Source organism: Amphibalanus amphitrite, unplaced genomic scaffold, assembly GCF_019059575.1.
Source record: "Amphibalanus amphitrite isolate SeventyFive unplaced genomic scaffold, NRLGWU_Aamphi_draft 001829F_arrow, whole genome shotgun sequence".
Taxonomy (NCBI): Eukaryota; Metazoa; Arthropoda; class Thecostraca; order Balanomorpha; family Balanidae; genus Amphibalanus; species Amphibalanus amphitrite.
Genome location: NW_024883322.1, coordinates 70,112 through 93,039, shown reverse-complemented (window position 1 = coordinate 93,039; position 22,928 = coordinate 70,112). Strand labels below are relative to the sequence as shown.

Below are 22,928 nucleotides of genomic sequence, written 5' to 3'. Positions count from 1 at the left end.
GACATTCAGTAAAGAAGACCGCTTGTCAATCGGATGTCCCGTTCCTAAGATATTAGCTTTTGAAGAGCGTCCCCACGGCCGGCCGGCCGGCCGGCCGGCCGCTCATACTCAGGATTTTCCCTTAATTCAGTATGAGACCGCTCGCTTCGCTCGCTCCGTAATCAATGGTCTGCCCATGCGATCATTTTCTTTTTCACCATAAACTCGGAAAGTTATGCAGCATATAGCATATTCGTAATAGCGCCATCTCTGAAAACAGCCGATGGTTCTGTCTTGCTTTGCTCTGATCATCTCGATCCACCAACCAACGCACGTGCCACGAGCGCCAGCGCAACGATTGTCCATCGATCTGTTTCCGGTCAGCGTATCGAGTCACGTGATCTCAGTGGCCAGTGACCGGGCCGTATCACGTGATCTGCCTTCCGGAGACAGATGTGGGCGGGTCATGTGACCTCTCCGACCAGTGACCAATGGACCGGCCGGTGATATGTCTGTGTGTGTCACGTGGTTTGTGCGGCCAGTGACCGGCGGTGGATAGGGTGTCGGGGCTGAGGGCTGGTGCCCGCGGCAGGGGAGTTGTGGACGGCTAGCACGAGGTGGAGGCACGCACCCAACGTGACGCCTGCCATCTAATTGGTCACGCACAGTATTGGAGCCGGGCAGAGGTTATTAAAGTCGAACAAAGTTTGATGGAGGCAAGCAACAGCGATGGGGGTTGGAGTGGATTTAAATGGATTCGGGGGTGTTGATGCTTTGCGTAGCTGAAGTGAAGGGAATTTCATTGTAAAGAACGATCGATGAATGAAATACATAAGCAGCAAACACTACTGCAGAGTGCAGATGCTCAACATTCCAAAATTCACACAACCAAAAATCACATAAGGCAGCAGTCCACCTCCCGATACGACGATACGTCATCAGGCTGTATACCAGTCTCCCCACCTTATCCCGCGTGCTTCTCAGCATCTCGGCTCCATCTGTCATACTCTCCGATATGCGCATTGCTTTCATAACGAACACACCACACCCTCATGGGGGCACTTCCGCTCCGGCCATACCGCGCAAGAATTTGCCGCCTACCCTCCGGACGTGGCTGGCGTCTTGCCATTATTGGTTGGCTATCAGTATGCCTCCTATCCAGTGTTCTGAATATTTGCCGTCGTCTGGCAGAAGCAGGGAGGAGGGGGTCGAAGACTGTGAGTCACTCCCGGGGAGGGGTAAGGGTTTGGGAGTGTGGGGTGGGTGGGGTGTTCATGCTGGATGCGGTGCTGCATGCAGGGCAATGGAGGTTACTTTGAGGCTGGGTGGCAGCAGCAAAGGCAGGTGGAAATGCGTTAGTTAGATGTTATCATGAAAGCTGCAGTGTTGTAAGAAACAATTAACGTGCAAATAAGCGCCGAACACAGAGCGGTGTTGAATTTCACTTATGAGCATTGGCGGGCTCGCATAAAAACTTACACTTACGTATACACGAAATATTTGAACTTCCCATTTATATCCACCGAAATAAACATAGTTTTTACGCGACTATCTAGGTTGACTTCAATTGTATTCACATGTGTTTTTTATTGCCTGATTATGATCTAGATCACTAACTAGCAGGTGCCAGGTGGTTGTGGCGAAACAAAGCTGAAGGGGGACATGATGTGAGGGTAGGAAAAAAGTTTTGAAGGGTGACCTCACATACAGTGGCATGGCTATTAATCTTGTGCTGCTTGAAGTGGAACGGTCGGACCTCCTACATGGGAAGTGCTAGAAACCGACTCGTGCTGGTCAGGACTAGGAGAGATTACTGTGACCCTTGGTGGAGCGCCGGATGCAGGGAGGGGGCTGCAATCACCCACTTATTAAATACTTGGCCCACGTCCGGCCGTCTAATAGAAGCCGCCACTGGCTATTCACTCTTTGTCTTCTATTCTTTACACTTGCCTTCTCGGCAAAATTAAAATTTTATATTGCGCACGCTTCTGGAATTGTCTCAAGCTCATCTGTCGACACCCAGTGGATGGAAAATGTGCTTCCGCTAGTCAGAAGTGTTCTTTGTCTCAGTCGGGCGAGCTACAGTCGCCGGTGGACGCCATCGCCGACTATAACACTCGGGGGACCAATAAATGTCACGGGCCTTTTGGCTGCCGTTACAACTAAATCGAATTATGTCACGCCCGTTTCCGACGTTCAAGTGATTGCATGGAATTGGGCCGTGTGGCCCGAGGGAATCTTCCGAAATAAGCGGGGGCGCTATGCGTGGTCCTGACATTGGGCATGTCATAAGGTAGGGATGTGGTACCACCGGGAAGCTCAAACGCAGTCGTTTGGCGGATGTGCGTCGATTGAAGTGGCGTACGAACAAAGAATGGAAAGACGGTACGCGTTTGCTACAAAGAATCAAAATCTGAGAACTTTAAATAGCATGGAAACTGACGACTGGAAAATGTTCTACCATAAAACATTAGTTCCAAATTCCAGCAAAGTATATGCGAGCTTTGATCTGTAACAGCCCGCGCCTCAGGTCTGAAACTACGTAGCAGGATTTTACATAACATGCATTCAAAGGTATAATTATCTCACTACAAACCGTGCCTGTCGTCGTGGTGAGTGAGTGCCATGATCAATCTCCGTCGAGGAATCTACCTGCACGGCAATAGTCTCTGCAACCATCCTGTGTGTGTGTGTGTGCACACACACACACACAGGATGGTTGCAGAGATAAAAATTTTGACTGATAAAAATTTTGACACCCCACATTACATCTGACTCCTCTTACAGGTGTCAGTGATCTCTAAATTTGGGTTCAAACTCCAAAATTTGGAGAGGTCGATCTCAATATATGGTGTCCGACACCAAGAACTGGTGTTGTCCTGAAGGTGTCGCGACTCCCCATGGGGCAAACGGGCTGACTCCCTTGATTCCAAGACTCCAAGAGACGGTGTCACGACTCCAGACGGGGGGAGTTGCGACTCCTTCCTGTAAATTCCGACTGATTGGTAAAGGTGTCCGACTCCACAGAAAGGCTTCGTGGAAAAGGTGTCGGGACACCTTTTTCCGTTCGCAGGGAGTCGGACCCCATTACAAGGTGTTTTGGACTGATTTGTAAAGGTGTCCGACTCCACAGAAAGGCGATGTGGAAAAGGTGTCGGGACACCCTTTCCCGTTCACAGGGAGTCAGATCCCCTTACAAGGTGGTTAACCTCGAGTGTTAGCCAATCAGAGCGCGCCGTCCACCACTGATCGAAATTGGATGCTCATGCTTACACATCGGACATCGTTTTAAAACCAACTTCAATTAATTAAAAAGTTAAATTTTCCTTCCAGGTACATACAAATGTCAACTTCGGTCATATTTCCGATGATTTTTTTTGGGGGGGGGGGCCAAAACGGCATGAGGCTCAATTTGAATATATTTTTGTATTTTTAATTAAAGATAAATTTCGGCAAATCCCAAAAAATAGTGGCCTAAATCCGAAGAGTTTTTAGTTTTAGGGGCACCCTACCCCTTCGCTAAAATGCCCCTCCCATGACAGGTAGCTGGATCCGCCAGTGGCTGCCATCCATATGTTTGACCCATGTCATCAGAATATTTTTGCAGAGCCCCACGTGGCGCCACGTGATAGTGACGCGTAACACGTGGCTGCATCGTCTCACGTGACGGACACCACCGTCTTTCCGGCGGATCGCTACGTCGAATGGTGCCAACCCCTTCCCGATTGGTCCACGTGCACTGGAGATGCTTCGGCGCTATTGACTCTGTATTCTGGTATCTTCTCCCGGCGTGCCGGCACCCTGCGTTCCCTCCCAGCGCGACGGAGGTGCCACCGACGAAGAGGTTGCTAGGCAACGGTATTTGCTTGCACTGTTCTATGAACTCAGGTTTCTATAGCAACCCCGTAACAAACCAATGAATCTGAACAGGTCTCCATGGCAACCATGATACCAATATTGTTATAGAACACGTTGTCTTGCAAACTTAGTTGCAACTATAACTTTGTTTCAGCTATCCTAGTTTTTAAGAATCCAAAAGAGGAATAATATAATTAAATTTATTATAATGAGAATTGTGTCTATAAAAAACGAAGTTAATCAAAAACCATCCATCAAAACTCAATTATTTTTAATGAATATCAGGTTGACATTGGTCAACGTGAGAAATGTTAGTATATTTCTGGTAGAAAACTCCATCCAACCTGTTGTTATAGGGCCTTGCTGGCACCCTTCCGTGGAGTCAGAGGCCTCTGTGACGTCACTTCCTGCAAGGCCCTAAATACAAGGTTGCACGGACTAATTTCTACTAAACCTACCAGAATATAGTTTCACGGTTAAATATTTAAATAATTAATCAATCAAAACTTCTTCATTATTATCTCGTAATCATTTATAAGCAATTTTATAAATATACTTTTAATTTGCTTGCCATTTACGGACAAAATAACTTTCTAGTATTGGGTCAACATAGTGGTGTAGCAGTAGGAACCATATCTGGTAAAACCCCAATGCCTACATACAGCAGAAAAGCAGCCACCAGGTGTCGCCACAGTCGCCCCACAGATGTCGCGCGCGTCGCTTATCGCCACACTACCGATTTCCATAAGGACGCATATGTACGGATATGTAAGGGAAAGTCGCCCTTAAGGATTACGCTTACATTCTTTGCTTATAAGGTCGATGTTTGGAAATTGGGAGGGGCTCGGCTATTTTCGACCACGGATATGGCTTTATCACATGATGAGGAACATGCTGATAAGCGTTTAATGTGTCATAACAGCACCCAAGTATTTTAAATCATTTTTCAAAAATAGCCGTTCTGCCGTATCTTTCAGTGCAAGGTGCCGTCGGTCATCCCCGACGTTACGTCACGCCGGGGATTGCCAGATTTTCCTACTAGACTTCGACGCCCCCTGACTTCCTGCATGAACTGGCGCATGAGCGTCTCAGTCGGCGCGGAGCTTGGTCCGGTGCGCTCGCGCGTTCGGCGTCGCTCGGATGAGGGTAGGTGAGGGCGGCGATAGGCCTTTACATTTATATTCGGTGTTTGCATACATATTCTGGACTTCCTCAAGCTATCGGTAAGTCGCATTGTACCTACCTATTTTTGTTTTCATTTCTGTTTTCGCCATACGGGCCCTGTTTTGAACTTGCGCCGATTGCGATGCCTACGTTCAGGGTCGTACCTATTGTGAAAATCACAGAGGGTGCTTTGCATGTATGCAGAGTTGTGAAAATCCTGTTTGAATGCAGTGGCGTCGCAACAGATTTTCGATTAGGATGGTCGGGTTTAAAGGAAAAGTGCCACCTTCTTGAAATATGAAGATATCGTTGGTTTTTATTTTGACATTATTATTTTCCATTTTCTTTTCAAAACCGGTGCCAGAAGTGCATAATTCGCTAAAAAGTATTTCAAACTATTTAACATATTGGTACTATGTTTATACTCTCTACCGCAGCTACTGTATGATGTCATAGCAATGACGTCACACTCAAGCCAATCAGCCTTGAGGAGGATAGACTCGTCGGACTGTAGCGGTTGTAAACAACTTGTCGCCCCGTGTGTCTGCCCGTGGCGCTAGTTATCTGTCGAAGGTAAGGGTGAAAGATGGATATAATGGCCATGGAACGCTATTTTAGGATTATTGGTGAATAGCAAGAATATAGTTTTGGTGGTTTGAAATTGTTTGTCCTCAGTGATTCGCTTGATTCTCATTATGCGGCATAAGCGGCTGTTTGGTTACATTGCATTTTTTATGATTGTGTAATTATTATGATTATGTTCCTCCAAAGTAGGCATCACATATCAATCTCAAAGGCAGATCATCTTCTTTTCATGCCTATAATTTTCTTCAAGAATATTAATAAAAAATATTCCATTTACCCCTGCCTATCATATATCCCATGGAGCTGCCGGTGGAAGTAGGCATGCAATGTGACCTAGCATTGGCGATGTGGTTAATTAGCTTTAAAGTACTATGGAATGCTAAAGGTCATCATTTAGAATGGTTTTCAAAACATTCCACTAGGAAATATTCATTGAAACCTGAAAATTACTTACAAAATGTAAATGTATAGCCACGTCTCAAGAGCATTCAGCCGTCTTCTCAGTAAATATATAATGAAACATAATCTTACCTGACCTAGCCTTACCTACAACCTACAACGTACGGCATTGGTAAAGCTGGCATCACTGTCAGCGTATATTAGTTTGGTAGGTTGTGGGTAGGTAGGTTGCAGGTCAGTAGGTAAGGTTAGGTTACAGTTAGGTTAGATTGTTTTTAAGATTCCTTTTATCTACACATTTACCGGTTAGCGCTGACGGTGACACCAGCTTTACCGATACCCAACCTACCACCTACAACCTACAACCTAAAACCTACATTCAATGGTGGCGGGTGGTGATAATTGTTATACCTATATGATAATACTGGAGATAAATACCATACAGATTAGCTGGTATCCATGACACACTTTCTTAAGAAGAAGGTCTTCTATTAAATCATGTCTATTTTATAGGAATGAAATGATTTTTGTTGTAGTCACATTCCCTACTCTGACCATCATGTCTGATTATTTCCAGTTACCACTGACAATGCCCAAAACAAGAACAACAAAGGCCCAAAGGTGGCTGTTTGGTAGTGCGCAAAGCTCCTGGTAAGTGGCATCAAAGGATAGGATGTTGTTGTTGTTATGGGTTAGGGCGCGTAGCAACTTGGCTCTTGCGTCCAACATCAAAGGATAGGATGTGCTTTGTTATTTCCAGGCACGTAGCCAGGATTTTGCTCAGGGGGGGGGGGTCACAGGTTGTGGCCTAGTGTTGTACCCCCTCCAAAAAAGGAAAATTTCTCTGATTAGGCCCACTATTTTGGGGGTGTGTCACAGCTGTTTTTATTTTTAAAAAAAATCGCCATCACCGAGGGGGGAAGGGGCACGAGGGCATGGCTCCCGTGCCCCTCCCCCCTCCTTGGTTACGTCCTTGGTTATTTCTGAGAGTTTGGATATCACAAAGCTTTAGATATAAATTAGAATGTAATAAGAAGCTTACAGCATTGCACCTTTCCAGACACTGATAATTCATTTGCCTTTATTGTTTCAAAAGTCAATTTTCAACACAAAAAAGTTGAAATTATTAACTCAAATAATTGCAAATATATACTTTGGTAATTTGCCTTTCGCATCACTATCAACAAAATAATCAAGGGTGACTAAATATGAAATGTTCCTGCATGATCTTCATCGTGAACAATTGTCAAGGTATGATGTTTGCGTGTTGAAATGTTATTAAGAACTTATGTCATAAAAACACAACTTGTAAAATTGTGTCTTTCCATATTATTCTGCAAGTAAGCCTTGGAAGGAAGAGACACTATTCCGTCCTACAGAAGCCATTTAGAAATGTGTGACATGTTCAGCACTTTGAGTCAGTCGGTGCCCGGACCTCAGTCGGCTGTATGACCGTCTCCTCGTCCTCTTTTGTCGGCTCCGCCCCGTGCTGTTCTATAAGGGTGTCTGACCCGCTGCCGCTATCCCCACTGTGAGGTCTGACCCGCCGCGCGCTGTCACCACTGTCGGCCCTCTGTGTGCGCGGCAGGTGGTGGTGGACGTCTCTGCCCTGACGCGCGGCGTGCGTCTGCTCAGTGTGGAGGTGCCGCTGACAGCGGTGCCGGCCGGACCGGCTGCCTCTCCGGCGGCCGACATTGAGCGCGGCACGTGTCCGCCGCCGTTCGGGCCGCTGCAGCTGCTGCAGTCGGCGGCGCAGCTGTCCGTCTCCGTGTCGCTGGCCGTGCCGCTGGACCTGCTGCCGCGGCCGGCGCCGGCGCGCTGCGCCTACGGCCGCCTGCTGGCCGTCGTCTCGCAGCGCGGCCTGCAGCGCAGCGGCGTGCTGCAGCTCATCCAGCAGCTCAACGAGCCGCCCAGCCCGGCGGCGGCCGAGGGCGCCGCGCCGCGCCGGCCCGGCGACGTCAGCACACCTGGCATCAGCGGCTTCTGCCTGGCCGACCGTCAGCTGCACCTGCTGTTCGCCGAGGGGCGCGCCGACGCCGAGCTGGAACAGACGGCGGCCGGGCCGCGCGCTCTGCCGCGCCGCGACGCTCGACTCTGCCACCACTCGGGCCGATTGCTCTTGATCGTCAATACATACATACATACATACATACTGTTTAGGGAGCGCCTGTACCCGCGCCAGCCGGCCGCGTTCCGCGTGCTCGAGGACCGCCCGCTACGCGCCCAGCTGCTCGACACCCGCCTCTACACGTTACAGAAACAGGAGCCGGCGCGCGCCGTCCGCGCCATCAGAGAGTGCTTCCGCACGCAGTGGCTGTCGGAAAATGAACCTGCTTCCGAACGAGGCCGGCCTGCAACAACTGCTGGCCGGCTGTTGGCCGAAAAAAAACGCCTTCAACCGGATGTCAGTTGTCAAATCAACGCGTATTAATGCATTCACTAGGATGGGCTTACGTAAAGCTGTAGAATTGCAAATATATAATGGCACTGTTTTTGATCCGTTCGGTATGCATTGGTATCATATGATCTCTCATTCACAGACGATCAGCTGCGAAGACCCAGATCCGTAGTAGAGGGCTCATCGAGTCCGGGTCCAGCTCCCCGTACTTCCTCCACTTTGGAAACACCGCAGCGAAGATCACAGTTATACATAATATTTAGTTTTCATTCACTTCATAACCGAAGGTTGTTTGATAGGTGATATGCTGCTTGAGTTGCACCCCGGTATATCAATACGAAGCTTCCGTCCCTGCCACATACCAGTGAAGGAGGCGGCGGCGGCGGCGGCCGGGGCCGGGCTGCCCTGCTCACCGACACAGTCTGTGAAATGCCCCAACAACCTTTAAAATTCAACAGGCTTCATAAATGTTTTTTTGCACCATATTTTCTCGCGTATATGAAAGCTCTAAAATGTACAATATTCCTTTCAGCCACAAGCGATATAAAAGCTCTACAAAACGTCATGTCTCTGTGTGCAAGAAAGACACATATATTGTGTATAATCGAGCGTACATGATCTGCAGCGCTGCGGAGGGCTGCTCGGTTGCCGCTTTTTACCAGTCGGCTCTAGGTCGGACATATGGGTAAACAAAATGGAATAGTAATATTAAACAATGCTACCTGCTGATGCTACTGGGCCTCTCATTGGTGAAGAACTGGCAGCCAGCCAGCGTGTTTTTGTGAGAACTGTTTTAACAGCAGCAACCGAACGGCTCTCGGGCCAGCGACCAGTGAGCGTAGACAGCACAGCGCTCCGTTAGGCATCGGCGGGCAAGCACGCATTAGCTGTGGACGGACCGGCCGCCCGAACATATTTGTCGGTATCGAAAGTATCGTGAACCAAATGACTGCTAGCGAAAAAAGGACTGCCTCTCGTATCCATGAAAACATGTGTTCTACAAAAGTACATAATTGCTTAGTTGTCGCCAGTCACTCATTGCACCATGGCGTCAGTGTGGGGCCGCGCCCCGAATCATCTCAATCGCCAGGCAAAGCATCTCAATCGACAGGCACATGGTAGTCCAGCTACGAATCCGAGCCGCGGCATCCCGTCTATGTATCTACATTACACCACAATCGAACACTGTCGGGCCACCCGAGACAGCAGTCTCCAATGTAACATCAAAACCCGCCACTCGTCTAATATCAGAAAAATGAGCATTGAGTACCTACCGAATATCGACTACAGAAGATTACAATGGGGTGCAGATCTAGCAAGAGTGTCGCGGTTCGTCTCGGCACGGCTTACAGGCCGCCGAGCCCGCGCAGGTGACCGCCAGCTCCACCTGTTCCACCTCCGGCGCGGAAGCTCGATCACAAGACTGACCTCAGTCGGCGCTCTGTGCTCGGCACAGGGCGACCGGGTCAGGAGCGGGCCGCTGCCGCCAGGGCCGCGGCCACCAGCCACGCGGCAGCGCCCGCGCACCGGCCGCCACCACCCGCTCAGCCCAGATGCGCGCCACGGCGTCATTGGGGCTTCCCTGAGCAGGATCGAACCAGAGCTGCATGCACGGCTCCGTATCCGCCGTGAACTTCCACGAGTGATCCCACACCTGAAAAAGGCGCACGGTTTGCGTCACAGCTCGGCTCACTTTCACAGTCCACGCACCGGCAGCAATTAAGGGCTACTTAGATAGTGTGCTAATAGAGCGCAATCACTTAGCTTAATCCATATAGTCAACCATGAATTGTTAATTACGAGCGAGCGAGCGAAGCGAAGTCTTTTCAATATCACGGAAAAAGCTCAGTATGAGCGGCCCGACCCGGCCCGGCCTGTAACGCTTTTGAGAGGCTTATATCTCAGCAACCGCTGGACCGATTGGCCTGCGGTCTTTTTTTTTGTTGGCTAGCCCTATTCCCTCTACCCCGTAATTGACTACTCTTGATACATTACAGGGACCGTCGTGGCACGTGCCACGTGAAAAGTCAAGGGTGTTATTTGTCAAAAGTTGCAAAAGAAGTGATTTTGAGAGGCTCATCTCAGCAGCCGCTTGGGCGGTCTTGCGGTAAATTTTGTAGGGTAGCTGCACCCCTTCAACCAAAGGTCGGATGCTCTTGATCTATGTGAGTGACCCCCACTGCACGTGCAAAATGCAAAAAGAAGAGGTGCCGAATTTGTTCCCATTTCAATAACTCTGTAATTACTGGGGCGATTTAGCTGAAACTTGGCATACAGGTAGGCAGTAGGCACCCACCAGGCAATGCATTCCCATATGTTGCGGTTAGGGTGCTACTGCTTAGTGTATTATGTGTAAAATAAAGGACGCTTGAATCTTACCTGAGTGATGTCCATTTCTTGATCACTTTCATCTGTGGGTGACCGAGCAGCGACAGCAACCCAAGGCGTATACGGAATCTGTAAAAAATCAGCACACCGTTACCACATGTTTTAATAAAACTTACCTATAGGGAGGTAGCATAAAATACAGATCAAAACAATAACATACAAACATACAGATATTCGGTTAGGTTGAAATGGCTAAAAAATATAAAAAATAAGGGCAAGGTACTAGGGCTGTAAAGCTGTAAGGGCTCGGTACTAGTAATAATTTTTGGCTAAAAATATCACAAATAAAGACTCTGCACTAAAGCTGTAATGTCTGGTACTAGGAATAACTTTAGAGTGAAGTGTTACAAAAACAATATTCAAAGTCTTTTGATAACTTTGCAGGCATTTTCATCACTTTTAAAAAATAACTTACATTCTGATCCGGCACAGCACTGTTCTTTAGACGCAAACGTTTTTGACTGTGCTTATCATGGTGCGCACTTCTTGTTAAGTTTAAGTGGTCATGTGGTCTTGGCTCATTGGTCATGCCACACACCCTCATCCACTTTTCTCTGTACTTCTTTTTTAAGCGGGAACCTAAAAGTAAAAAAGGGTCAACACATGCTTAGTCCATGCAACACATACTCTGTGTATTAAGCTGAATAGCTCCACTGAGCCCAGTTTCACCAAGTGCGGTAAACTTAATTTTGGGGTAGTTTTTGTAGTTAAGTAGTGGGGTAGTTTGGTAGTTTACCCCAAATTGAGTTTACCGCACTTGGTGAAACTGGGCTCTGGTGAGTTTCCTTTTCTTGTCAGCACATAAGTGAAAGAAAACTGTGTAGACAAGAGATGAACCAAACCCCCATGGAAAGGTAGGTGTTACCACAACCAGGAAATGGGATTTGAAGGGCTGGATAAATGTGTCTGAGTTCTGCCTTTCAGCCAGACTGGAAAACATCCATACACTACGCCGGATGCCCGTGAGCCCCTCATGCGCCAAAATTTGAAGCAAGCAATTTTGAGCTGAAATTCCAGTGCATGATTTCCACTGAAAGTTGGGTGCCTGTTTGCACCAAAATTAAGCCACTTTTACATAAAGCACATGTGCATATCTACCGACCAAGGCTATATCAACCAGACAGATCGTTCCGGGGCCTCGGAGTCAGACGCTCTTCCCTTTCTGAGCGTCTGAATTAGTTAATGTTCCCATGAAAACCCAATACCACAATTTGTGTGGCACACTGTAGAATCTTAAGGTGAAACAAGGCCCAGGCCGGAAGTTCCGACTCTCTTCAGACCTGCCAGCGCCCGCAGGGCAAGTCTGCTGCTAGATTGACCACAGCGTGTCAAAAAATTCGGTGACAGCCATTTGCATAAACATTATGCGCCATGCGGTCACCCTGCGCCTAAAAATTCAGCTGCCACCATGCGCTGAATTTGACGCATGCAAAATTATGCTGGATGTGCGATGAAATTTTCGGGGCAACGCCGCAATCACGCCACTTCGCATGACATATTCGGCATAACTTGCGTTTTTTTATCCAGTCTGGCATTTCAGTTGTGAAAGCCTGAACAGTTCAAAAGGGTTTGCTAATCCAGGGGAGAGTTCTGTGAAAACAAAAGTAATAGAAGAGCCATTGCAATAAATAAGAATTTAGGTACCTACCTAGGTACCTAGGTACTTACTTGTGCACAGTCACACGCATATCAGTCCCGACCCGACGTAGGTCGTTTGCTCCGCGGATCACGCACTTCTTCATCGTTATTATAGGTATTTGTTCGAACAAAAATGCCCTGATTTCGGATCAGAGCCACGGTATAAAATATGGTATACTGCCTTGCGTAAGATAAAAATGCATTTTAGCAATTGGCTACCAAACGAGATGTCATCTGTTCAGGGCATAGCATAGGTTTACTTTCATAGACCTCATGAAAGTAGCTCATGAAACTCATCACCAATCAGCGCGACGGATTTCAAGATTCGATTGCGGATGTTCATCCGCCGGCCGATTGCCAGAACAGACAACGAAAAATAACGCAACTGCTCGTGGTCTGCTCGCTAGTACAGGGATCCGTGCCTGATCAGTACTGCTGCAAGCTGATTGGTTAAAAACCAAAGCCTCGCCGCGGGTGGCTGTATTGTCGGATAAGAACGCATTCCTGGGATAAGAACGCATTCCTGGCATATTTTCTTTTAAAATTGCCGATAACTACGAATGGAGGCCGAAATCGGCCGTAAGGAGGTAGACGGAGAGGTTTTCGGACACGGGCTACAAGATGGCTATCTCAGTTTCAATCCCCATGTTAAAGGTGGCCCTTTTCCTTTAACGGTCAGTCAAGGTGATCCAAAAAAAACTGAAAAGTCCCCCGATTTCGGCCCCTATTTTTTAGCCGGCGTTAAAACAAGATTTTAAAATATTCCTGCTGTGGTGTTTCCGTAGTCTGTGCGCTGCTGTGGGGGGGGGGGGGGAGGGTGAGCCACTGCTGTGGCTGTGGTGTCCCACAGCCAGGGTGCTGTGGGACTGTTAGGGTGAGCCAGTGCTCTGCAGTGTGGCCGGATGAGCTACTGGACGTTGACACCCCAGCGGAAGTGGACAACCACAGCAAGCTCATCATCTCAGACGTCGCTGTCAGTGGAGATTCTGTCAGCCTCAGCAGGCGGTGAGTACCAGATCTGTTCAGTTTAAGGTTGTGAGTAATTCATAGATGCTGAGTCGTGGTAGCGTTTCCACGTCTCCAGCTCCAGCTCCTATTCTTTATCATTTCCTTTCTTTTCTATATCATTAATGTTTGTCCATCATTGTTAAAGAAACCGTATCACTCCCCTGTTACGACATGTTTGTACACCATTATACTGCTAATTATAGACATAGTTACTAGTGCATGAAGTTCGGTAATAGTCCGACCAATTTCGACAGTACGGCATAGTGCATCGGTAGTTCGGCAGAGTTCAGGCTATTCGGATATACCTACCTAGCGCATAATATTCAGATATAGTGCATTTAATTTTAGAAGCAGTGCATTCGTGTTCTGAATTGTGTGGTTAGAATCGTTTTCACTAATGTTATTTATGCTTGCACTACGCCGAAATATGCAGCAGTATGTACGCCGAATATCGTGCACCGATTCAATATATTAACGCACTTGCCGAACAATTGAAATTGCCTGCACTTTTTCTGAATTTCGTGCTCTGCCGCTTAAATTGGCCGCAACAAGTGTAGATGTAGTGAGGGGGGCGAGAGCACCATTGGGGGGGGGGCGAGGGCCCCCAAAAGTATATAAATTGACACCTATGAGCACCACTAGAGGTTTTTCACTTATCACCTACGCGATGGATGTCGCTATTTTAAAACCCATGTTAGGTGGCTATTTTACTGTAAGGCACGTTTGAGCACTACAAAGAATTGTGTAATTATAACCTCCAGCTTGAAGTTTGTCGTTTCTGTGACCCTTCAACTAACAAAATGGTAGGTATATACCCTGTTTTATGTCTTCTTTTTCCGCCTTATTTGCAGTTCTGGGATGAAGTGGAGCTTCTGACAGGCATGGAACCTGAAGCGTTCCGGGGCAAGGCCCTGGGTAACCTGGAGAGGCTGAAGGAGCTCATCTGCAATGAACATCGGTGCCCGCATGGTAAGTAGGCGCACGCCCTCTGTGATTCTTCGTACTCTCTCTCTCTCTCTCTCTCTCTCTCTCTCTCTCTCTCTCTCTCTCTCTCTCTCTCTCTCTCTCTCTCTCTCTCTCTCTCTCTCTCTCTCTCCTCTCTCCCTCTCTCTCTCCCTCTCTCTCTCCCTCTCTCTCTCCCTCTCTCTCTCTCTCTCTCTCTCTCTCTCTCTCTCTCTCTCTCTCTCTCTCTCTCTCTCTCTCTCTCTCTCTTTGAAATTCGTTATCGTCCAAAAATGTTTCGTTTTCGTCCAGATGCACTATCACGCTCTGAAGCGAAATGGCGCGGGATTGGCAAGGCTCCGTCCGTGTACGTTCTAAGTCATGAAATTTAGTGTGAATGAATGTTAACAACTGCGTTTCATTCGTCAGATCGTGCCATTTGGCATCTGGCATTCCTGCTGGGGGAAGACCTCGACGTCCTCTTGGCTGGGAGAAACGTCGGCATCAGGATGGTGGACGCCGGCGTCATCGTATCGGACGAAGCCCAGCTGATCCCTGAAGCCAACGGTGACGTGAAACTGGTCCTGTGGGTTCTGGCCCACATGGTCTTTGCCGCCAAATTCCCTTCAGGGTATGGGCGGCGGCTGGGTTCCGTCCTGTACAACAAAGTTTGCGGCTTCCGCATGCAGGTCACAAAGGTCACGGAGCGTGTGCTTCATAAGATCTACAAGTAGTGAGACGTTAGCGACGGCCGCTGACCGGCAATGAAGGAGGCGGGGAGGGGGGTCGGTTGATTTTTTTTTTTTGCCCACTGCGAGTGACCCAGGACAGGTGAGAGGCAGGTTCATCGCCATGGCAGATTGTGTGGTCCGCTGACAGGAGTACAGCTGTAATACACGACCGTTTTCCACTCCTGTGTCTGTTGGCGGGTTTGGCGGTTGTTGGCGGGTTTGGCGGGTTAGGGGGTGGGGGGGGGGGGGGAGCGGGCGCATCGGCCGAACGACACGTGTGATGGTGGGAGATGTGATGGGAGGCAAGTGACCGGGCGGTGGGACCCGGTCACTTGCCGTCACGTGTTTTGCTCCCCTGTTTCGATGACACACGTTCCGGTGTTTGATGTCTCCCTCAATGACTCCCTAAATGGGTTCACCGACACCCATGATGTGGTATCTCCATGAAATGAAAAATCCAAAGATGTTAGGTATCAAAATATAAAAACGTTATTAGCATATTTGGATTTTTCATTTCATTATGTTACCACATTATGCGTGTCAGTGAGCCCATTTTGAGAGCCATTAAGGAAGAAATCAGACACCGGAACGTAGTGTCACCGAAACAGGGGAGTCTGACACCATATGGGGGGGGATGTCGGACACTAGGAAAAGGGGTCAGTGATTCTCCTGAAGGGTGTCACGCAACGGGAGTCGCGAAACCATATGAGGGGGTGACGGACACTAAGAAAAGGGGTCAATGATTCTCATGAAGGGTGTCACGCAAGGGAGTCTGCCATTATGCGGGGCGTCAGACACTAAAACAAGGGGTCAGTGATTCTCCGGGAGGGTGTCACTCGAAAGGAGTCGCGACCTTTTTAAGGAGTCGTGACGCCCTCCTTTATTGCATCTGGACACCAGTATACGGTGTCGAACACCATATTTTGGTGTTAGGATTCCCCTCTAGGGACTCATGGTGACCCCCCTGTGGGGCGGACTTTTCGTCAGAGTCAATTGATCCCTTATACGGTGTCATTTTTTTCAGTGATGGGGAGGGAGGTTCGCCCCACACCCGTACGTGTTCATCCCTACCCACTTACTGCATAGGACAGCAATCGCTGAAAAAATGTCAGAATTATCGAGAAATGAGAAGATTATTCCGTATTGACGGAACATGAACAGAAATACCTTGGACCAAGTGTACACTGTACAGCGTCTTGCCTCCTCATTAGATGTGCTATGTGAATATTATAGATTGTGCCACAATGCTCACACATACAAAAACATTTTTTTTCGGATATTTGTAACATTCGTGTGAGCATTGTGCAGGATGGGATGCTTCGAAGATTTTTCGAGAAGTCTGCATTCCTCTATTTGGGCAGCGCTATGTCCACGTTATACGCTCCACTTGTGTTGCTATATGATTTATCGCTCTCGGAGCTTCGCAATACGGACGAAATGAAAATATGCTGCGGGAAGTATCATTAGGAACTTCTGAGAAAATGACAGCTGCGTCCGGAACCTCACGAAATCCTGAAAGCTTTGTCTTGTTCACAAATGACGTAAATTTTGCCCTGTTTTCCTTTGACGATGGACAAAAATACACGTAATGACTTTGGGATTTCTCGTGAAATACTTCGTCCTCGAATTTTCCACTAAAGTTGTCTTCTCCCCATATCACTCCCAGCCTGCTTGTAAGCACACTGTGCTCAGCAAAACCACCCCCGGAAACCCCACGACACCCTCAGACCGAAGCCCCTGGCCCGGCTCCATAGCGGATTGTACCGCCCCACCTGCAGGGAAGAAGCCCTACCCTCCCCAGTCGTGTACGTCGTGGCTCTCCTCTTTACGGATGTCGGTCCCACCGGTCGTGAATGAAGCTGATGTTATTCACCGTTCTGAATGACAAAATCTATTTTGATACGTCGGCGCACACAAGGACGGTGAAACTTGTGCAGTCACAGCGTCCGACTATTATTATGTGCGACTTGCGAGTCAAGTAACGGGGGCAAACATTTAGGATTGAAGGGCATTGGGTGTGCAAGATGAGTTGGGTGACTGCTAGAAAGCATCTTATATCAGATTTTGCACTTACAAATCGCGCTAGGATATCGACGTTAAATACATTGATCCATAGATCTCTGCAAACCGTATACAGGTACCTAGCATAGAGAGGTCTAAGATTGATCAGAATGAATATGAGTCATATCTTCCATAAACAAGCTCGCCGACCAATTGAGTGTTCGGCACTGCTCCTGTCACAGCGCGTGTGTCCTTCGACCCTGCTGTCGGTCTGTCGCGTCCACCGCTGTCCCCGCGAGCTGGGAATCGATCCGCGGTCCCCTCTCGCGCTCGTCTGATTCACGCGCGGCGTCATCCGGACGCGATCGGCGCCCGCCGAAGCCAGCCGTCGTCCCTGGGGACCGGTGACGGTGTGCTTTGCGACCGCCGATAGTGTTCGTCTCGCAGATTTAGGAGCCGTTTTGCGATTGGCTGCACAGGGGTGGTTGGTGCGGTTTTGCTGAAGATGTTGGGGTGAGGATCTATGACCATAGGGAGTCGCGAAGGGGGATGGGGCTGACAAAACACAATGGCTGGATGGATGAGAAAATGTTGTAACACCTCACATTTCGCCAGTAAGTTGTTCTGGCTCCCGATTGCAGGGGTTGAAGGCCTTTCCAATGTGTTTATTGTATGTACATTAAGTATACGGTTGATATGCTTGAGAAATGTCCATCATTTGCCATCACTTTTTAAGATGATGATGATGTGACGTTAATGATATTTGGCAATATCAAGGCCGTTACAAGTGACTTCGCCGGCGGTATTAAACCCTTCTGAGTTGCACAAGAGTTGCTGAGGCTGTAGGCATTCAGCTGAAAGGTAAGTTTGCCCTCAACTTGTCTCGCCTGCAACGGTCGCCCAGAAGCGTCTGCATTGTTTGTTTCTGAGAAGTTGGTTATCAACAGGCACCCGCGGTGTTCCCAGCGCACTCGTATTGGCCAAGTTTTCTTAGCAGCTGTCTGAATGCTCGAGAAACACCGGAACGATATCAGTAACAGAAGGCGAAAGAAAGGACATTACTGCCATCGATGCCAGGAGAAATAATGACTTGTGAGCACACTTAAGTATGTTTGTGTCTACGTCATGGATTCCGCCAGTTTTCTCAATTTCACTCAGTGAATATCAGAAAACGGCGCTGCAGCTATAGGTAGAGCTATCGTTTGGAACATCGGGAGGGTGTGCATCACACGGGTACACATCATTTTGTGTGCATATTTATACATGTAATCGAAAAGTGAAGCGGCGTTCCGCTAAAAGGCCCTTTTAGTGCTTCATACAGATATTCAGCTATGTTCAAACTGCGCGAAGGTGATGCATGGCCCAGGATCGAAATAAATGACCAACTGCATACTCGTATTAGTCAAATGTGTTTCCGAGGGCCCGAGCTGTTTGTTTTTCTCAACATTAAGGGCGTGTTACAGGGGACTACATAGGACCGGCGCACCAACAGGCATTTAAGGGAGCACAGTTCATACTATATGTAAAAAGTTTGATATGACCCCGTATTTTTCTGACAGTTTGAACTTGCTAATTCCTTTCCTTGGGCTAGCTTATCATCAGAATAAGCTCGGATAGCCTGCTTTGTGTTCATGCAACATAAATTAGCGCATATCACGTGTCAGACAATCTTAAGACTACCCCATTGTGTGTAAATAAGGATTTACGGCCAGATTGACTGGTAGATTTCATGTGAACAATGGATTAGAGTCTTCCATTCATATTCTGTTATCTTGCTTCCGTTGGTGTGGGAACCATACGCACGTTCCATATGGCTCATTTTGGTCAGCTGCGTACCTATATGTGGTGATAACACTGAAGCGCAGCTTTTTAAGGACGATCATACCTATTTTTTGCTTTTAACCCGGCGGCCGCTGGGCCTCCGCGTCACCCACCGGCCGCTGGGGGGGGGGCATATACATAGTTGCCCCCCTTTACTTCTGCGACGATATCATCGCAACGCGAAGAGATAGAGAAGCGAAACTTTGCACACATCATCCTGAATACCTAGCCGAGGTTGTGTCCAAATTTGGTGTCGATCCCATTTGAAATGACGTCACCGTGACGTCAGACGTCAAATTATAGATTTGCGATTCTCGGTTTCCTCACGATATATCCGATATACGAGACCAAATATAAAGGACCGATTGTTGGTCAGGAACTAGTTGGAAGTGCACTTAGATGTTTTAGGATGGCAGCAGGTGCTGTCTAGTTCATTTACAGTTGAGTTTCATGCTCAGCGACATCAGAAAGGGTCCGTATCGGAAAAAGACGAAACTTTATGATGTCACTGTGACGTCATTGTAAGTGCTACAACCACCAAACTTTTCTCAAACATTGCCTAGGTATTCATTTGAAGCTATGCCAAGTTTCACGTTCGTAGCTCATCAGGTTTCGGAGATATTCCACGAAACGTAAAGGAGGGGAACTTTTTGCCCCCCCCCCCCCAGCGGCTCGTGGGTTAAATTTTAGCACAGGGAGGTAACAATAGTTTATTTTTTACCTAATGCATGTAGCTTTTGCCGTGTATTCCTGGCGTCCCTAACCTATATCACTCAGCTTGGTTGTGTGTTTTTCTCTCTTGGGAGTGAGAGCTTAACCCTCGCCCCGTTGGGGGGGGGGGGGCAATTTGGCCCCCCTTGTGGTTTTTCCTGAATAACAAGAAAACGGCGGCGCACAGCGCCGCCAAATTTCCAGTACCTTCCCGGGCATCAATTTGACACCTTTACACCAAATTTCAAGTCTTAGGTCACCTTAGGTCAGGAGTTATTGAGGTCAAACTGAGGTCATGTTCGAGCAAAAATGAGCAAAAAACATGCAATCTTGAAACGCTCACCAAATCTACAGTTACCAAGCAATTTCAAAGTTCTTTATATGGTCTAGTAGACAAAAAGCGACGCTACAAAACTGCTATCTCGGATTTTCAAAATGTTGGGTTCTTGACCCCTAAAAATTCAAAAATTGATTTTTTTCAGAAAACTCAAAAAAATCCAAAAAAAAAATTCCGAATTTCGAAAAACCGGAATATATGTAATAGTCTTTGCGCTCTGCTATATACATACCAAATTTTAGATCGATACCTCCTTTTATGGCCAAGTTATAGCGAAAAAACTGTTCAAAAATGATGACGTCAAAATTTTGAACTCAATTTTTAGCGATTTTAGACCACGTAGGGCAAAACAAAGACCACCATTGAACTCCCCGTGACGAGCTGCATCGAATCGATACCCATTTTATGCAAAAATATCAACTTTGAAATTTGACCTAATTTGACCTGACCTTGACCTGACCTTGACCTGACCTTGACCAAAACGTGACCCAAGCTGGCCCCAAAGGCTGCCTGACCCACATAACCGCATTTGTCATGTAGAATGGACCATAAAACATGTATCACACGACACTTTCATATTGTGACCCCCCAGTGACCTGAGTCACCTGACCTCTGTGACCTGACCAGGTAAGATTCAGGTATTCAGGTTAAGATTCACGGCATTTGGTAACATTCAGAACTATTCCACATTCATTTATTCATTCGTTCAGACAACATTCATAATCATTGACGCTATCAAAATCATTAGAAAGGATTAGCTGGATGTAAATAAAAAGTATATCTTTGATATCAGTGCCGAAAACTCCGCCCAGTGCTGCCAAATCCTACTTACGGCATCGGTAAGATTGGGCCCTGGTATCAGTGACCTCAAATAGCAAAATATGTGTTTGAAGAACATTTCCCCATCGATGATTTTCAATGAAATGCATTTTACTCGATTTTACAACGCATTTCTTGAAATGCCTGTAAACGGTGAAAATTCGACCTTTGGCCTGACCTGTGACGTCATCGGTTTGACCTAGGTCAATAAATTTGGGTCACAAGGTAGTTCCCTGGTAGGGCCATCCAACACCGTTTGCCGCTTGTCGCTAGGTTGCGTGGTTCTCGAGATCTTAGGGGGGCCAAATTGCCCCCCCCCCCCCAACAGGGCGCGTTGCTCGGCAGAGCCCAACGGGGCGCGGGTTAATATGTGAGCCTTATATATGCAGATCAATCGCTTATCACCGCGTCTTGTTGAGCTCACTGTAAATCGAACCAAGAGCATCAGTGACTCCTACGCAGCAACTCTAGCTAAATACAGCAACTATCCCCTCCCCTTCATTCAGGGATGCCAATGCCCAATAATACTTATTGTTCTATCAAAGCCGCCCGCAGTACCGATCCAATCTCGACTTGAAGGAGAGCCAGGCCTGGGGACACACAGTCCACCTACCCACGCCTCCGTTGACCGCAGTACACAGTGACGCCACTGGTCCACTCATATGACGTCATCGCCGTGAACCGTATGTATTCAAATAGAGTGGCGGTCGAGACTCGAGACCGGGCGGTGGAAACCGCGGAATGATGTTGATTGTTTGGCTTAGCTCTGGATGTGATGTAAATCGGCAAGGCGGATGTAAAGGTGTTGTGGGGTCGAAAGTGGACCAGCTCTCATCAACTTGGGTATTGTATAGAAGGACAAGGAAGATAACCGATTGTGGCCTGATTTTCCGCCGTCATTCCCCTCGCATAGGGTTGAATAATGGGAAATTTGTGACCGCAGCGTTGTTGAGTAGTTATTACATCCAGTGTATTTGCTTTTATTTAATGGTCAAATAAAAGCAGGCTGAACCCTTGATTTGCCGGAATATACCAATTGATAGATGCACAACTCATTACCGCTATTAAATTACATGCACATATATTCGTCGTCGTTGGTACTGATGTCGTCGTTGTCATGTGTCATTACACTGCTTGTTGTCACAGTCATCGCCAACGTTCCTGCCACAAATGCTGCCACTGCCATCTTCACTGTCATCACACTGTCACGTCGCTATTATCACCGACGTCACTGCCACAGTCACGTAACAACCTTCACGGTCAGTGTCCTACCTCATACTCTGTTCGGAAGGAACACCGGAATCTCAGCCTTATAACAATGGAAACTGTGACGAAGCATAATTGACTCCCTGTGAAAGAGGCTCCTAATGAATGACAATGTGAGAACTTTGAAGAGGAGAGCTTCTCACTGAGGGCTGATGGAGACGGGAATAAGAATGGTGCTGAGACGACCGTTCTGCTATTATAAGTCTGTACAGCGTTCTTACATGAATTTCTTATGACCATTGGCAATGACACATAAAATGTATAACCTTTACTGCAGAAGGATAACCATATTCTGCAGCATGTCACTGGTTAGTTTCGGCACTTCTAACGACATATTTGTAATGTGTATTCATATAGTTATGGCTGTTTATTTTGGAAGCAGTTTGTAAGTATGCAATGCACTGATTATTGAAAGTAACGGTGGCTTCAGCTTCCCTTAACCCGCGCCCCGCTGGGGGGGGGGGCAGAATCTGCCCCCCCTCCCGTTTTTCGCCAATAACTTCTAAACGCGTTACGCCAGCGACGTCAAACTTTCAGTACCTTATCATACATCAATTTGACACGTTCCCTGAAAATTTGAACGAAATCCGTCGGAAAATTTTTGAGAAATTGACGTTTTAGTGACGTCATGTTCTCCATTTTCGCCTCAAAAACGGCAAAATTTCAAACGCCGCTAACATCTTCATTTTTAAAGGAATCAAGACGTAACAAAAAAGGTTATACGTGAATCCACGTTGTCTATCAAATGGTTATCTCGGTTTTTTGAAAATTTTGGATTTTGGCCCAAAATTTTTCAAAAAACTGATTTTTTTGGGAAAATAGTTATAAAATCCAAAATTTTGAGTTTATCGAAAAAACCGGAATATATGTCAGAGAAGTGGTC

General features: G+C 47.4%; 3 protein-coding genes across 5 annotated transcripts; 2 read left to right on the top strand and 1 right to left on the bottom strand.

Annotated features, from left to right (window-relative positions):
• Positions 1-4,904: 4,904 nt before the first annotated feature.
• Positions 4,905-8,482, top strand: LOC122375385. The gene is made up of 3 exons (XM_043354739.1): positions 4,905-4,949; positions 5,500-5,574; positions 7,574-8,482. The coding sequence occupies exons 1-3, from the start codon at positions 4,905-4,907 to the stop codon at positions 8,414-8,416; spliced, it is 963 nt and encodes a 320-aa protein (XP_043210674.1). The 3' UTR covers positions 8,417-8,482.
• Positions 8,483-8,945: 463 nt separating this feature from the next.
• On the bottom strand, positions 8,946-12,905 carry LOC122375383 (folate receptor alpha-like). 2 transcript variants are annotated; one of them, XR_006255385.1, is made up of 4 exons: positions 12,440-12,903; positions 11,187-11,350; positions 10,763-10,840; positions 8,946-10,037 (listed from the first exon to the last, which is right to left on the bottom strand). XR_006255385.1 is itself a non-coding variant. In XM_043354737.1 (3 exons), the coding sequence occupies exons 2-3, from the start codon at positions 10,775-10,777 to the stop codon at positions 9,813-9,815; spliced, it is 240 nt and encodes a 79-aa protein (XP_043210672.1). In that variant the 5' UTR covers positions 10,778-10,840; positions 12,440-12,905; the 3' UTR covers positions 8,946-9,812. The 2 variants fall into 2 exon arrangements, 1 of the variants encoding a protein (XP_043210672.1); XM_043354737.1 differs by lacking the exon at positions 11,187-11,350 and having other exon boundaries at positions 12,440-12,905.
• Positions 12,906-13,088: 183 nt separating this feature from the next.
• Positions 13,089-15,265, top strand: LOC122375382. 2 transcript variants are annotated; one of them, XM_043354736.1, is made up of 3 exons: positions 13,089-13,414; positions 14,269-14,386; positions 14,789-15,265. In XM_043354736.1, exons 2-3 carry the CDS (start codon positions 14,299-14,301, stop codon positions 15,091-15,093), a joined length of 393 nt encoding a protein of 130 aa, XP_043210671.1. In that variant the 5' UTR covers positions 13,089-13,414; positions 14,269-14,298; the 3' UTR covers positions 15,094-15,265. The 2 variants fall into 2 exon arrangements, with proteins under 2 accessions (XP_043210671.1, XP_043210670.1); XM_043354735.1 differs by lacking the exon at positions 13,089-13,414 and having other exon boundaries at positions 14,013-14,386.
• The last annotated feature ends 7,663 nt before the right edge of the window (positions 15,266-22,928 follow it).